General features: G+C 39.4%; 1 protein-coding gene across 1 annotated transcript in view; it reads left to right on the forward strand.

The window, feature by feature from the left end:
- LOC137273338 (transcriptional adapter 1-like) overlaps nucleotides 1-16,597 on the forward strand; it is a 19,913-nt gene extending 3,316 nt beyond the window's left edge. Inside the window, exons 2-10 of the mRNA XM_067805945.1 lie at nucleotides 4,268-4,304; nucleotides 4,894-4,948; nucleotides 5,425-5,490; nucleotides 6,067-6,167; nucleotides 6,463-6,544; nucleotides 12,271-12,401; nucleotides 13,222-13,370; nucleotides 13,748-13,907; nucleotides 14,461-16,597. Coding sequence (XP_067662046.1) covers nucleotides 4,268-4,304; nucleotides 4,894-4,948; nucleotides 5,425-5,490; nucleotides 6,067-6,167; nucleotides 6,463-6,544; nucleotides 12,271-12,401; nucleotides 13,222-13,370; nucleotides 13,748-13,907; nucleotides 14,461-14,628 — 949 coding nt within the window. The 3' untranslated portion in view covers nucleotides 14,629-16,597. The remainder of the gene's footprint in view (nucleotides 1-4,267; nucleotides 4,305-4,893; nucleotides 4,949-5,424; nucleotides 5,491-6,066; nucleotides 6,168-6,462; nucleotides 6,545-12,270; nucleotides 12,402-13,221; nucleotides 13,371-13,747; nucleotides 13,908-14,460) is intronic.
- Nucleotides 16,598-17,899: the final 1,302 nt, after the last annotated feature.

Raw genomic sequence — 17,899 nt, forward strand, 5'->3', positions numbered from 1 at the left:
AGCATTCGATACGAATCATTTTTCTCTGTAAAAGGTTTCTCCCTGTGGGATGTGCTTAATGGTAATAATGCAGTATAACATCAGACGAATATGGACATCCTATGGCCAGTGCATCATTTCATTATTGCATCAAAATGGTTTGATACATTAAAGATTTTGTAGTTCCCATTATTTTCCTGTATCAGGAGAACAAAACCACGAAACAAAACCAAAATAAATTGTTGAGAGATCCATGATTGATCAGAGATAACTTTTCATAAATATGTACAACATTGTGCATAATTGTGAACCGTCACCTGTATTGTAGAGCATTAGTATAAGCCAATGAGGCTTGTTTGCCAATCCTTTTCTTTCTTCTTGAATGGAATAAGATATGTTTAAACCACAAAATGGGAAAAGACTTTGTTTTATCTCATCATATGCACATTTTTTCGCATTTCTTGTGAAACCTATAGACTTCATGACCTTCCCTAGAGATTTTCATAATTATTTTCCGTGTTTTAAAAAAATATGTGAGCCTCCCTTATTCCCATCATAATTCACGTAAGTTTTCTATAAAGTTTATGTTATATTCTGTGTTGTACTTCCTAATTTGGTATTCACAAACATTGTTATAAAGGGCTGTTTATAACAGCCCACCCCAACCCACCCTGTCATGTAGCCTTTGCCTATTGGGCCTTTCAACTCGCATCACATACTGTCTTAAAAATGCTGTACTTGTGCATCATGTATGTATTTGATATTGACTAAATTTTCAAAAGGAATAGTAGCATTAACTTGTACTGACATATTCAACATTGTGATGAAGTAGGTATCGGTACTGGTATCTTTATGTTGGCAACATTTCAAGATGTCCTACAGGTTGTCAGACACGCCCCAGTGCTTGATGGCAGGTGTTGTAAATAATGAAGCTGTTGTCATGATCTGTCAACCATAACTGCAATGTGTCACTTATGTCAGGTTTGCATCATTGTTTGAATAACTTAGATAATAAGAGGTTCACTATCATGGATTAGGTTTTGAATTAACCATTGTTGGCTGTTAGTAGTGTTACACTGAATATGTTTGGGTTTCTGGAATTAACATCACCCTTTTGTGGTGTTTATTTCTACTGCGGATATCTCATACTAGATGGAGGGAATATACAATTATTTATAGTCTGTCTGCAGTGAATACATACCGATGAATTTCACTTTATACAAAAATGTACATCATATAAAGCAAAATTAAGAATGCAAACCATCATAATTTTACCTTGCCAATTACTGGTACATTTTCAATACAAACATACTACAATCAGATAAATTAGCTCATAGCAACTTCACGTACAGTCTAAGTAAATTTCGCCAAAGTGCTTTTCGTTACTCTCCTCTACTGAGTCTAACAAAACCTTATGGGAGGTCGTGTCAGGTAACCTTTGAGACTGACCAATCAGAACACAGTTTTCCAAATCGTGAAAAAAGACATTCGCACATACCTTTTTAACTTTTTATCTCAAAAAGGTTCGTACCCAAATGCTATTTAGCATATGATTGCTTCCGGGTGATGCACATGGTGCACCATGACAACGGTGAGTAAACTGTCACAGAAAATAGTGTTTCTGGCAGTATTCAAGGATGTCATCTTGCGGAAATATTAGCTAATGGCAACCATTTCAACAGAAACCCCAACTCGTATATACTGCAGGTCAAATATCTCTATTTTATGTGGATTTTTGTTTGTGGAGAGATCTGTGTCAGCAGCCTGAATATTTTGTAAGTCCCTCCGATCCCAAAATAGTAGCCGTTGTCTGATTGGTTAAATCTATTTAACTGTCTCGCTATTGATTGGACGGTCATAGGTCGCTCAAAGGTTACCTGACGCGACCTTCTACTATGGTTTGTTAGACTTAGTGGTGGAGTGTAATGAATAACACTGAGACTAAGTTTACCTAGACTGCTTCACATAGTGCTGTTGGGTTAGAGGGGGTAGTGTTTAGTGTTTGTCAAAGCTAATGGATATTGTAGCAATATGGCTGTAGTGCGTTTAGTTTGTGGCATACATTTATACATTGAAATAATCAAAGAAAGCAATCAGATAACTGATAATTTTTGTTGTCAGTATTGCTTCATGTGGTATACTAGACACGAATTATCACGATTATAGTGGATTTGGATCCCAGTCTAGGCTTATAAGTTTTTTTGGTTCGTTGGCACAATACCAGTATCTTGGGGACATTGCTTATCCTCACCAACCGAAGTTAAATTGTCTAGAAGTTGCAAGTTCCAAGGATTCATAGATGTCATTATCTAGACAATATGGATGGGAAGCTTTGTGGTAAAAACATCATTCTGAATGCCTAGGTACGATTGTGATGTCCCATGCCTTCTAATGTGACATTGCAATATGGCTCACTGCAGGATAAAATAATGTTCATTATTCATTATCATTGACATTTGATGACATCTGGAGCCATAGGCTCCCTTGTACAATACAGACAATCTTGTAGCCTGAAGGGGTGATCATTCAGTATGAATTAGAGGGAAGTTAATCCAGGGCAATATTTATGACCATATTTATAGGCAGCTGACATAACACGAGACTGATCCCGCTGGCAAGTCATGTATTTTCTTGATAAAAGAAAACACATGTTCATATTGATAATGAAGGTAGGAATAAGATATGAAAAGAAATCAATAGCAGACTGCAGAAATATTCTGAAAGATCTATATTTGCTGTAACATTGGATGTATTTTTTGCCATCTGGATAGTTAATTTCAGAGGTCTGTGCATTGTTACGAACTTGAAGACTGGTAATAATTTGGTGTTGTAATGGGAGGTATCATCAGACACAGAGAAAGAGTGGGTTTTGTCAAAATTAATAGCAATTAAATTGCTGATGCAGAGAGAAAATTCACAGTTTTTTGTTTTATATATAATTAAAAGTATATGTTTGAACTTTATTTGATGTAATTGATGTAATGGCAGCTTTTGTTACCCATGGTAATATTACTCACAATGTACTGTGCTATTGATTGTTAGCACTATGAGCATACCTGGTGTGGACTTCGGAGCTATATAAATGGACACATTATTATTATTATTATTGGTTGATTGTGCTTTTAGGGATAGGGAACAGAAAAGGAAATGGGAATGACTAAACCCGTTTGGTGTATATTTTTCCAAGGTTGTATGCTGATCTTTAGCAAATGCCATGTGAGAATCCTCCAACAGAATATTGGAGATTTCCTAATCTGTGAACTTTAAATTCAACTTAATATGCTGCAGTTATAAAGGCTTTAATGCATAGTTTTATTTTATCATAATTTCAAAACACCTTTTATACTAGAAAGTTACTAAATTGAACATGTGTTGGTTTTTTCAATTAGCCTGAAACTCATTAAAACTCACTGACATGGTTGTTTAGATTGTCACTTGTTATTGAATATCGTCCGGTGGTATCAGTATTCAGTTAGTGATAGTTGTGTATCAGGTGTGTGTGACAATCAGTCACACCTGTTACTTTACACCACCTTATCTGACAATTGTCTGTGAAGTTGTCAGTGGACATGTAAATATACTTCATATTTCAATACACCACTACATCTGCTCAATGCTTGTCTGAATGTCCTCAGTAGTTCTCCCAGGATTTCAGTGAGTGAGCTTAATTTTATGCCACACTCAGCAATATTCCAGCTATATGGTGGCAGTGTGTAAATAATCGAACCTGGATCAGACATTCCTGTGATCAGCAGCACAAGCATCAATCCACACAACTCAGAACTGATGACATGTATCAGCCAAATCAGCAAACCTGACCACCCAGTCCTGTTACTTGCGTTGCTGAAGACCTGTTCTAACCTGGATCTTCACGAGTCAAGGATGTTCCCACAAGTAGATCTTTACATTTTAGTTTTAATTGAAGCAACCACCATGTACTGATATTAGGAAGGAGGCTGACTGGGGCAAAACAGGATTGTGGTCACTTTTTCGTAATGCTCACATTATTTCCACAAAAGGAGAAGCTGGCTAGAAATTAAATTTACATCACATTTATCTCAATGACATGACACATGTCCAGCTAATGGTTTGTTTTCTCCTTTTGTTGTATTACTGGAAGAAATAGTTACATTTTTTTGAACATGAAATGCCGTTAGTGTGGGAAGATTGACCGTTTCTCCTCTTTGTAAATACATTGGATAAGCAGACACTCCCATCGAACAGTAATTTGTGTAATTCATTCTTTCACCATCATCATATTCATGGAATTCATAATTTGTATTTCCAGGTATTTACACAATTTGAAGTCCTGGTTTAAACAGAAGGTATGGATGTGTTAAAACTGTTTTTCAGATTACGAGAATGTTCTTGATAATAACTGGAACCAGTGTTTGTAAGAACATTGATCAAGATTTTCTGAATCAAGGAACAGCTTTAGTCACTGTACATTACAAAAACAAACTTGAGTTTGGTTCCATGTGTGTAAACAACAACTGTGCCTTCTTCAGTGTCATTTACAAGTTGGTATGATGAAGAAGAACAGAGGTTATGGGTCAACATCACTGTTTTAAATTTGACACGAAAGGCAAGTGTCCTTGTAACCCAGATGTTACATATTTGAAACTGATGGAGGTCTTTAGACTCAAATATGATGGGGAATGATCTCAAGAACTTTGATATCCCTAGATTGTTGTTAAAGCATAACATTCATATATGTATTAAGTCTAACACTCATTTTTAGTGTATCATTGTAATTTGTACTCCCCAAAACCCAGTAGAGAGGTCCTATTTCTGTCTTTTGTACTACTTATGTAGGAGAGCAAGTATGTGGGGTAATCATTGTATCATGGGTGTAAAGTGAATTAATTCTGTTTATATGTGGACATGGCCTGATTGTTTTATGTTGTTTGTCAGATCAGTAAGGAGGATTTTGACCTTGAAGCAAGGAATTTGTTGAGAGAAGATGCAGGTGAGTATTGACAGCTTGGTTGAAATCTTGGTTGAGATTTTATGAGTGCTTGTGAGGGAATAGATTTAGCACCCAAACAATTCCCCTTGTTGCAAAATCTGGAATTATCAGAAAGTAACTTTAGTAACTTCAGATTTTTGGATGTTGTAATTTTGGCATACACCTTTTCCTTTCAGTTGAATTGTGGTTAAGGAACATGATAAATGGCACAAAGTGTGTATCATGTCACTTCTGAAAATTCGGGTTAAAACTGACCTTCAGTAACCTATGCTTGTGGTAAGAGGCGACCTATGGGATTGGGTTGTCAGGGTTACTGACTTGGTTGGTACATGGCATTTTATCCTAGTTCCATAGGTAGATGCTCATGGTGCTGACCACTGGATTGTCAGGTTCAGACTCAATTATTTACAGACTGCTGCCAAATAGCTGGAGTGCAGTGTTACACGACAATCATTGAGCTTCCTTGACTTTTGCAGTGCACCTACACAATGAGTTTCTCCTGGCCATCATCGCCCGCTGCCAGGTCAGCAGTTCCACCACAGGTAAGGGGACATAACTCTTCCAGTATTACATTCAACCAAAAACTCATTATTTATCCTTCTTGAATCCTTGTTTTATCTGAACAAGTGTTGAAATATAGTTACTCCAATTTTAGAATGTTCTTTTCCACAATAAGCCACAGTGTCTGAGTGGGTTGGTTTGTGAACATTTTGAACTGGTGATTAGTCATCTGACTTTGAGAGGGTGGACGCGAAACCCAGAAGGACTCAACCTACCAAAAAGTACTAGAACCTTTACTGAGAAAATTCCAAAATAAAACATTTGTTGTATTTGACTGCCTTCTAAATGGCATTGAGTATTCATGTATACATTCACGGTAAATTTCCTAGAAATTTCAACATGTCACAATGTTGATATGGTGTATGTTCATCTTTCAGTAGGGGTGGTCGGGTAGCCTAGTGGTTAAAGCGTTTGCTCGTCACACCGAAGACCCAGATTCAGTTCCCCACGTGGGCACAATGTGTGAAGCACATTCTCTGGTGTCCCCTGCCGTGATATTGCTGGAATATTGCTAAAAGCAGCGTAAAACTAAACTCACTCACTCACTCATCTTTCAGTATCAAAAGAGAAGTGTCTGTCAAGCTCAACTTCAACACCCAGTAAACTCAAGAAGGGCAAGATCAAGCGGAAGATACCTGGAGGCCGTGCAAATCTCCAGGTGAGCAGAATAGATGATAATGAACTTGACAATGTGATTAAAATATATTCTTTCCTCCAAAATGAAACTTCTTTTAGCGTCCAATGTTGGTTTATTATTAACTAATAAATTTATATTACATTTAAATTAAGAAAAAATGAGAACATAATTTTATTCCCATTTGAAAAACAAGGACCCTTTATTTGGAATCCTACCTAAATCTCTGATGCCTAATCAGTCCGCCCCTGAAGGTGTCATTGTGTCTGGTATCGTTTGTTATTTCGTGATCAGAGCATTAATATTTTCACTTTTTTAGCAACGTTTTGTGCCTGTCAACCCAACAACTCATGCCCACAAGGTGACCACACGGTCCGTTGATGATGGAGTTACACCCTTAGGTGAATTTATGACCAGTTTTTCTTCACATTCAGTCAGTGAACCATAGAAATAAGTAGACTTGCATAAGAAGACTTGAGTATGAGTGATCTTTTTTGTGTCTGCAAGGATTGTGAAGACCTGTGAATAATTTCCAACAAAGTATGATGTGCAAAACTCATTACTAGTGTCTCATGCTGTAGAAATCACAGATTTACTGTTAGCAGCATTTACAACATGTTTAACTTGACCTGATAAGTGAATACTAATGCATTGCGTGACTGTGTCACAAATGGTTGGGTCTATCATTGTGAAGGGGTGCACCTTTGTCAGTTGATTGTCAACTTGTCTGAACAGCCAGGACAAAGATGCCATTTAACTTTCATAATGTTTCCAATGTATGCAAGCTTCGCATGAATGCAACATCAATAACATTCTCTGCTCCCCAATTTAATGAGGTTAACTCACGTCGTTTGTGCCAATCGACCTAACAGGTCATGCATATGTAGAGCAGCTCGGGTCAATCTGAACAAGCTGTAAATTAATAATTTTTCCTTATCCTGACTCATGCTTAATTGCTTAACTCCTCTTTCCTGGCGAAGGTAGCGGAAGACCTGAAATCCCTTGAAGTCCCCTTCTAAAAGAAGCAGACGTAAAATCACACTCTTCCAAGTATTACCTCCCTTTCCCTCCACATGGTCAGCTGACCGCCATGATACTTCACTCTCTCCCTATCGCTTGACGAGGGCCACTGGAGGCACCTAGGGTTCCGTACACGGCGATAAGTCTTTCATTCTTTTGGTTTTTCTAACTAAATTTGTTCTGTGTACGGTTTTTGGCTTGTATATATTTGTTATTATTATACAATTTTGTAATTATTGTGTCTATTTCCAACACGCATTTCGTCAACTGGCGTCTTCATGCAATAATTCACGCAGATGATGAACCGCATGGAACGAAGATTGGAAGAGTGAAGACAACTGCACTCGTCAGCTATGTTGACTGTGAATCAGTGACAGCATTCATCTAGACCGGCACTCACATCTGAGGATCAAGAGTAGGGGCATGCACTCACTCCAGAGGATCCAGGTCCCAATCATCAGATCGCAGCACAGAGAAGGATATACCCACCTGAGTGAGTGCACTCACACGAGTAGCTATACTCGGGTGAGTGACGTCACATGCTCGCGTGAGTGCACTAGTGGATGGACTCGTCAGCGAAGAAGGTCTCCTTCAGTCTCCCCTGTTTATAGAAGACGTCGTATGCAGTCATCCCCCCCCTTGGCAGTTAGACTCATGCAGTCAGGATCGTCGGAGATCTATGAATTCGTCTTACTCTAGGAAGAAAGAAGTTAGACAACATCGTGATTTGTCATCGTGATTTGTCACCGGAGGCGGCCCTGTTTTCAGACTCAGAAGTCACATCATGGATCATGAATGGTCTGGACTTAGTCTCATTATCCAAGGATTACTAACCCAACTAACATAGGATTATATGCATTAACGTTTCCGGCGATAGGTCTGATATCTACAATTTCTGAGAAGTCATCTATGGCATTCAAGTCAGCATCCATCACCAGCAGCAAGATCATCAGCAGTCCCCGCAACGATCTTTCAAGCAAGACGACATTCGGACGTGCTCGATTTAGACTCGCATCTCAAGTTCAGCAATCCTGCTAATGAGGAAGAATAATTGTACCTGTCAACTGTCGTCACAGAAGAAGGATCAACAGTTTACGTCCGAACACCTCGTCTCAACTATTGCAGGACTGAAACAACACCTCCGATCACAAGAGATGGTGGTAATATCTTCGGTGGAAAAATTCCGACACATCTGTCTGGAAGACAATTTGTCTACATCAGCTTCAAGCGGTGGAAGTTTTTTGTGTGCGCTTTACTCATCTAGACACGTGTCTGCAGACAATGTTTATGGACAAGCCTAAATGCTAGCAAGGGTATCACCGTTTGAACAAGATTTCACGATGATCAGTTATTTGCTACATCGTTGATGTCATGTCTACAATCTGATTTATCCCCGAGACACAACACCCTGTAAAGAAAGCCAGTGACGTAACATCTACAATTTGATTGGTCCTCGAGAGACAAAGCCCTGCGCAGAATGTGATGTTACTTTTCCAGTGCTAGGAAGTCGTCTACATTGGACCTACAGTCATTCAACTATGGAAAGATGTCGTTTACACGATAGTTTAGCAGTCTACTGCCTCATTTGATTGTTTAGACGGCATAAAGATCTACAGCAGACTCAACGTTGCCTATTAGGAGGATTACAGCAATGAAGGGCAGTTTCTGATCGGCCACCCAGCCAGCTATAAATAGACTTCCTTAGAATGTCAACAAGTTCAGCGTTGATGATCTGAAGGCGAAGAATGACACATCTTCACTGCATACAAGCTCATCATGGGAGCTACAGTTGGACTTCACTATGGGGCTACTAACTTAGCTCGAATGACTTGAGAATCTAATCCTTTTCAACTGCCAGCATTACCAATGGACAGTCCTACCATTTGGAATATCTCTGGCCCCATGGCTATTTACACAGATAAGCAAACCCATCGTCAATTATCTGGGGCTACACAGTGCTTTTTATCTGGATGACGTCATACAAACCCATCAACGGAAAAGTCAATTCAGACTACAATTAGACTTCACGATCAGGCTACTGACACATCTAGGTTGGTTAGTAAATCACCTAAAGTTGGAATTGGAACCTCAACAAGATATCAAATTCCTCGGGATTCGTTTCATCACTATGTTGAATCAGATTGTAGTTCCGGAGGACCGGTGGGCCAAGATTCAAGAGATGATAACACAAGCCCTACTCTCTCCGCTTACACTTTGACAATGGCAGTGTCTACCTGGCCTCCTCACGTCAACACAAGATATGACCAGAAGAGGAAGACTGCAGTTGCGTCCCTTACAACGATTCTTGAATCTTCATCTCAACAACAGAGGACAGATTCTGCTCCCAGACAGCCTGAAGCCTTTCCTGATGTGGTGGACTTGCCGATCGAATGTCTGCGCAGGAACCTATATGTTAGAGCTGGCATTCAACAACCACCTTTACGTAGATTCATCTCTACAAGGATGGGGAGCTCATCTTGAAAATGAGGTAGCAGCAGGAATCTGGAACAAAGAGGAACAAGCTCTTCACATCAACCAGCTGGAAATGAAAGCAGTCATTCATGCCATCCACCACTGGTCGACAGCATTAAGAAACAAGTTATTAATGATCCACACAGACAGTTCAACAGTAGCGTTTTACATAAACAAACAAGGGTCAACAAGATCACTATCTCTGCTACGCCTAACGTTTCAACTGTTCAACCTAGTCGACAGTCTGAATCTTCAAGTAAAAGCATGTCACATACCAGGAGCCTGCAATGTCATGACAGACGCCTTATCTCGTCCCCTACGTCCATCTCCAACAGAATGGATGCTGCATTGGGAAGTGTTTCAACTAATCAGTCAAACTTTCGGATCACAGCAAATAGACCTATTTGCAACAAGATTCAACAAACCGACAAGAACCTTTGTGTCGTCAGTACCAGATCCCTTAGCCTGTTCAACGGATGCTGTCAGCATTCCATGGGAAGGTATGAACGTGTACACGTTTCCCCCTCCAGTACTGTTACCAAAAGTCATCGAGAAAATCAGACAAACAAAGAGGTTACAACTGATTTTGGTCGTGCCTTACTGGCCAACGAGATTGGTCTCCAACACTTATAGAAGAGCTAGGACAACTGACAGTATAGTTACCAGAGTGGAAGAATCTTCTCATTCATCCCCACAGAAAACACACGTATGGACTTGTTTGAAATGCAGACGATATTCAGTGAGAGCAGCGAAAGCAGTCACCTTATGTTTACGGAAATCCACTTTATGATGACAAGTGGAAACGGTTTGAGACATACGCCAGAAAAAAAAAGATTTTTGGCGAACAAGGCAACTCATTCTCAGATCACAGATTATTTATGCTATTTACGTCAGTCTAAAGGTCTGAAAGGTTCTACATTATCTACATACTTAACTGCTCTCAACACAGATTTAGAGCGCCAGCATGGGATCTAAATATTGTACTCCGACATCTCACAAGTGATGCATATGAACCACTTGATCGTACTTCAATTGATATGTTGACTCAAAAGACGCTGTTTTTACTTGCCTTGGTTACAGCGGTAAGAATATCAGAATTTCATACTCTAGACTTTCATCGAACGAGCTTTGACACAAGTCACGAGGAAACGGCTCATTTAGGTCTAAGATGGGATTCATAGCAAAGAATCAACTGCCAGGTCAACCAGATAGACAATTCCGTATACTGGCTTTGTCTTCAATTTTAGGACAAACAATGATACACAAGATTTATCATTATGTTATGAGCATTTTGAAAATATACATTTTCTAGAAGTCTGGAAGACAGTGGTTCAAACGTCTATTTATCCCTATATGTACTGCGACACCCACTTAAGTATCCCGCAACACTATCTCAATCTGGATCAGAGCTGCTGTATACTTGTAGCATAAAAAGCAGCAGGATTAGACCCTCCACGAGCCTCTAACCCACATGAAGTCAGAGCTCTAGCCTCTACACTGGCGCTACATGGTAATACCTCGCTATCAACTATTATGGAAGGCTGTTTTTGGAAGTCAGAAAACAGTATTTCCTAACCATTATCTGCGAGACATAGCCACGGAGGACCGCACTGGCATTCATCAGTTTGGACCACTTGTCGCTGCTCAACAACTAACAGTTCCCCGACGATGCTGACTTAACTCACCCGATTTATCACGTGACTTGTGGAAGCCAGACGCTCTGAGTATTTTGGTGGAAAGTCTGTGTGCACGTCTTGAACAGACTAGCATAAGTGATTATGACCTTGCATTCATTATGAAGGTAATTAAACATGAAGAAAGGTCACAACTAGTTTTGATTGTTATATCGTGATATTTAGTTGCGTCAGAAACTAATAGGACACTAGCTATATCAGTGTTATCACGTACCAGTCAACAAAACCTTTTTTTGACTGGATGTGATTCCCCCCAAAATCTACAACAAATATGAGAAGAATAAGACTGAAATATTGCTGTTACAAGTTCCCGTTAGGGGGGTTGGGGGAAGGAATTATTGGACGTAATTTACAACTGACAGCAGAATCCAGTGTGGCCTGGTCCACCGTCGTTTCCGTCAGGTTCTGTAAGCAATTAAGCATGAGTCAGGATAAGGAAAAATATGTAATTTTCTTAATAAAATTGATATTTTATACATATCCGGACTCATGGCAAAAGCCCTCCCAGCCGCCCCTCACAGACATGATGAATTCTGGCATTCTCGTGTGAGGCGATTACAGGAGAGAGTGAAGTATCATGGCAGTCAGCTGACCATATGTGAGGGAAAAGGGAGGTAATACTTGGGTGAGTGTGATTTTACGTCTGCTTCTTTTAGAAAGGGAATTTCAAGGGATTTCAGGTCTCCACTACCTTTTGCCAGGAAGAGGAGAGAAAACAATTAAGCATGAGTCAGGATAAGTATAAAATATCACTTATATTCAGAAAATTACGTTTCAGAAATTTATTTGTTTCTGAAATGCTTTCAGTTTTTTAGTGGATCAGTGAATGTTTTGTTAAGTGGGACCACAGTGGATTTCTGAGTGTTGTTTTAAACAGGGGATACTCTTCAGTGGATTTGTTTCTGTTAATGCACAGTAGTAAACCACATTTTCTTTGCAAGGCTTCATGAGCCGTGACTGCCTCCTGCCTGACATATCGCTGATGCATGGTCGGATGTTGGTGTGTGCGTGGGAATCTGACCTACAGGATGTTGCCTCCCTTACTGTCAAATTACTCATCCAGGCAGTGGAGGTAGGGACAATCTCACCCTTTATCATGCTGAATCATGCCTTATCATGTTTGTCGTCAGGCAGTTCATCTTGATGCCATGTTTATACCTGTAGAGAGATATTTCCACTCTGTGTCTATTTAATGCTAAACAGTTTTACCCTATGTCATGTTTATATAAGATCTTCTCACTTTGTTCTCTTGCTTTGCGTTTTTTGAGGGGGGGAAAGCAAGTCTGAACTCGTACAAGCACTTGTACGAGGGTGACACATGCATGCATGTCAGTGTGTCAGTACCACAGTCCTGGGCCCAGCTCCTTGTAGCGCTATGACAGTCACAAGACTATGTTTAAATTTGGGAGTTCGACTGTCATAGGGGCGGTGGCGTAGCCTAGTGGTTAAAGCATTCGCTCGTCATGCTGGAGACCAGGGGTTCGATTCCCCACATGGGTACAATGTGTGAGGCCCATTTCTGGTGTTCCCCGCCGTGATATTGCTGGAATATTGCTAAAAGCGGCGTAAAACCAAAATCACTCACTCACTCGACTGTCATAGCGCTATGATTGCTTTTGGGGGCCCAGAATGTTAAATCTTGGTTACTTTCTTTGGTTTGTTAGACCCAGATTGCACATGTGTCTGACCTACAAATAACCATCCTGATCATGCTGGATAGTTCTGTATTCATAAAACAACACTCACTCACTCTTTGTTTTGATGCACCTTTTCGGTTAGAAAAGTCTTCCCAGTCATTTATAGGGCTGACACACTCACACTTGATTTTCACAACTGACAGATATTGTTTCGATGGTACAGATCCGTAAGTAATTTACTTTTTTAACTTCCAGACACAGCTTAAGAATATTATTTCTCTGGTACTGGCACGGCGCAGTGGGTTCAAGCTACGAGAAAAGAAATTCCGCTATGGCATGGGTGCCCAGATACCGAACCCGTATTTGCGTCAGACCCAGCTCATGGATCAGACGACTTCGGAGAGGTATGTGAAGTTGACTTATTTCACAATGATTAAACTGCAAGTAACACTGTGATATTTGCTTTGCCCCAACAAAATTATTTCTTTATCTATGTTTCCATGCACTGCAACAAAATTGGCCACGCCCATTAACTACTGTTTTGTGATTGACTGATAATTGAATGGGCAGGACCTTTGTTCAGGTACTTGAAACTTGTGTTGATATTTCTTTTGATATATCAACAGTTGTAGATAAAAAAAAGAAAAACCCTTGGCAAGCTGAGTATAAAATATTTCTAGAAATATTTCTGTTTTCATGGTATGTATTTTTTTTTTTTTCAAATTCCAGCCTCAAATTTCCCTGTCTCTTACAAGATACAAGTGATGATTTTCTTTCACAGCTATGCCACTGCTATAACTCCGACAGGCCACCACGCTCCCAGCATTAAGTCCTCCCTGGATGTCGGAGAGGAGGTGGCCGTGCACCACCTGGCCACCTCCCACCAGCCAGCTGAAGATATGGGCCCCATCAGCCTGTACGACCTGCTGGACACACTGAAGGTGAGGTGGAAATAGGGTGGTATGGAAGCAGATCAGAAAAACTCTCGAAGGAGCTGGTGTATACGCTCTTAAAGTTAAGGGGTGGTGGGGTAGCCAAGTTGTTACACATTTCGTCCATCAAGTTGAGACACTGGTTTGATTCCCACAACATGTGAAGCCCATTTCTGGTGTGCCCCAGCCGCAAGTGCTCAGACTGGTGTAACATGAAACTAAACTCACTCACTCTTGAAGTGTAAAATTGATATTGTTGTGGATATCAATTGTTGTGGATATCAAAACATTCACATATTATATGTGGATATTGCCTGTATGGGACATACAAGTTGAGTAAATGTTCCGGTTTCACACACACACATACACATATATACCTACATAATTATACAGATATATCACCATACAAGCACAATAAACAGGCAAAATTAAACACCATTCTACTTCAACTGATTAGGTTTTGTTTCAGCATTTTGATTTCAGGAGTTTAATGAATTTTTTATGCATGTTGTTTTTAAGGAATTTTTAATGTTTTACACATAGTGTGTCCCTTATATTTCAGCTGTATCGCAGCAGCATCCCATCCCACTCGGTATATGCTCCTGCAGTGGAGCGCATCCTGCATCGTCTGTGGCATCCCAGCATAGAGGAGGTTGAGCAGGAGAGCATCCACCAACAGGAGGTCTATCTCAAGCAGCAGCTGGCCAGTCAGCAGTTACCTGTCCGATAAACAAGAGAGAGTTAGGGAAATTGAGCTGAATGCAATGGGTTGGCAGAAAAGTCGAAGAATTCCATCACCAATTATGAAACCTGAACAGAAGAAGCGAAGATTGAACTGGTGCTTACAGCATAGAAATTTTAACTGAGACAATGTTATTTTCTCAGATGAAAGTTCTGAATGGCTGTTTCCTAATACACTGAAATTCTGGACCTGCAAAACCTTTGCATCAGCACCCAAAGTACAGTGTGGGGTGGCATATATCTGTGTTTGGGGCAACGCCCCTCTGTGTGTTTGAAGGGAATATGAACAGTGAACGACACATAGATATTCTAGAGGGACATTTACTTCCATCTTCTCTCGTGTTCTATGGAAATTTTTGGATTTTCCAGCAGGACAACGACCCAAAACATCATTCAATGCATTCACAGGCCTGGTTTCAGATCCAAAATATGACATTATTGGACTGGCCAAGCTGTAGCCCTGACCTAAATCCAGTAGAAATGTTTGGGAACTTTTGAAGGAAAGTGCCAATAAGAGAAATCTGACAAATATTGCTGAAATGAAAGAAATGATGGTCTGATATTGTGACAGCATGGACGACTTTCTAATTTCTTTGATAAGTGGGATGCCCCGTCTCATTGATGTCTGCATTCCTGTCCATGGTGACGTGACAAAATACTAACTGTTCACCTGTCTTTGAATCAGGAGCAATGTTCTGCTAATATTCCCATTTAATACATGAGAAACGAGTGAATTCTCATTAATTTCTGGTCATTCTAAATAAAGTTAGGAATCATCATGAGTTCCTGGTGTCATGAGAGGGAGTCATGGATGTTTTTGAGTCAGGAATTTTGTTTTGCATCATGTCACACCTGTGATTCTTGTACTTCAGATTATCCTTTAACATTGTTCCATTGTGATTTATTTAGTTACAGTATGAATTTAATGTTGAACAGTTCCTTTTCAACTGACATCTGTATCTTGGAATAATATAGAGACAGACTTGTGTTTTATCCTCCTTTCAGCAATGTTCCAACATCAAGGCAGAGGACACCTGAAATGTTCTTTACATCCACTTTAATATGACTATTCACGTATTAGCCATGTTCTGATCAATAACACCTGTCTGATAAGATATTAACAGAGGGTTCATTTGCCAAACATGAAATCGAAAGTCATGTTTTCCTTCTAATTCAGATGAGCTTTTGTGGGTTATAGTGAAAACGGACCCCAGCGAAAATGGCCACCCCTCATGAGAAAATGGCCACCACTGCTAGAGAAAACGGCCTCTGGGTTTAGAGAAAACGGCCAATCTATAAAACAGAAAACTGAATGTATTTTATTTTACTTTCATTCACCTCTAAATCAATATCATAAGACAGCAACAATGATACCATGGTCATGGCAAAGGTTTATATTGTATATCTACAAGTTGTATTTATGCATTATTTCTTTACCACTCTTCATCTGTTTCTGAACAATGCAATATATTACAATGCTGTTATTTACATAATTTCTTGTTATTGATAATACATACAGTGATACGTGTACTGAAGAAAACACCTGTCACTGAAGGACACTAACAACTGGTTTATCGAAGCTATAAATTTCAAAGTAGAAATTAAAATCAAATCGTTTAACCAAACATTAACAAAAGTTTGAATTAGTACTACTAAACTGTCAGTACATTTGTCAGTATAAACACTACCTTCTTATCCTTCTTCTCTATCATGAACTAATCGTACCTGTGAAATAAACACTCGATCAAACTGATTTGTTCATTGTGACTATCGAAACAACCAATCAGTCTTGGCTATGGAGATCGAAACTAAACAAAACAAACACAAAAAACCTGGGTTCCTGAGTTCTCGGGTTTGTTGGCCGTTTTCTCTCGTTTTTTGGGGTCCATTTTCACTGGGGTGTGCTTTCTCTGTATTGCGCTTTTCCTGTACAAAACAATAAAAGATGGATACTCATATGATTGATTTGGTTGGTTTCCAGTCTAGACCAGGTAATTCAGTGAAAAGAGGAGAAAGTTGCATGCCACTTTATTCAAGATGCTCCCAGAGACTTCTCCATGTCCAAACACCCACCCACTGGGGTTTCTAGGGTATGATGTCTCATGTCCATGAAGAGCCATGTCGCTCGATTCTGTGCTGGATCATTGTTAGGCACAGCCCATGTCGCTGACAGACAGAATACATGCAATTCTGGGAATCAGAATCAGAATCATCAGTCATAATTTTGCAAAATGAACTGAAAGCAGGACCAGTCCAACCATTACAGACACCTGAAGATCTGGATTAGAATTTGTCTTCAGCAACTCATGCATGCCATAATGGGTCATATCTGTTAATTTGGTTGACAAATGTCATGTATCCCAGTTGTGTATGTTGTTGATCACTGGACTGTCCTGTCCAGACTCAATTATTTTCAGACTTCCACCTAGAATAATGCGACATTAAACAACAACCAACCAAAGATTACAGAAAGACTGGTCTGTTGGTTCAGGATAGTCAAACATGGAAAAAATATATCTGCAACAATGTCAGTTTCTTTTGGTAAAGCAATTTATTGTTGTAAGACAATTGATGTAAAATAATGAATTCACATAATCAAATTAAATTTGTTGCTTGTTTGGGCCAGTATGTACATTAAAGATAATTGTTAACTTAACTGTCCTCTCATTCGACTGACTATATCCTCTCCCTCACAGTCTATTTCAACAACATGTGATGTGTACTTCTTGTAAATAAATAAATTCAAAGCTGTTAGAAACCTGGAAAAAAATCTTTCAAATGCCAAATCTACATCCATCAAAGTCTTATTTACACTTAATAATACAGAAACAAACTCCTTGAATGGACTAGATTATAGATGTTCTAAACAGAACCCAAAACACTAAGCTTATCTTAGAAACTGCAGTGTCAAATAGAAAATACGTAAAATCAGGAAGGCAAGAAGATCAGTTTAAGGCTAAAAGTGCATAAAAATATCAAATAAATTGTACAAAATTACAATAAAATATATTTCAATGCTCTGCAATCAGCATGCGATAACTTTGTATGCACAATGTTGATTGTATTTATGAGGGGACTGACAACTTCACATACAACAGATCAGGAGTCATATTACCTATAATAAAGGATCTGCAAAATAACCCCCTGATTCACGTGGTCTGTTGCCAAAACAATATCTATACCATATTTGCCATAATAAGCACATGGATAATAAGGAGATGTTTATTAGAGCCATGTGAAAATGAAGTTTTTAGGGATAA

This window comes from Haliotis asinina, chromosome 2, assembly GCF_037392515.1.
Source record: "Haliotis asinina isolate JCU_RB_2024 chromosome 2, JCU_Hal_asi_v2, whole genome shotgun sequence".
Lineage (NCBI taxonomy): Eukaryota > Metazoa > Mollusca > Gastropoda > Lepetellida > Haliotidae > Haliotis > Haliotis asinina.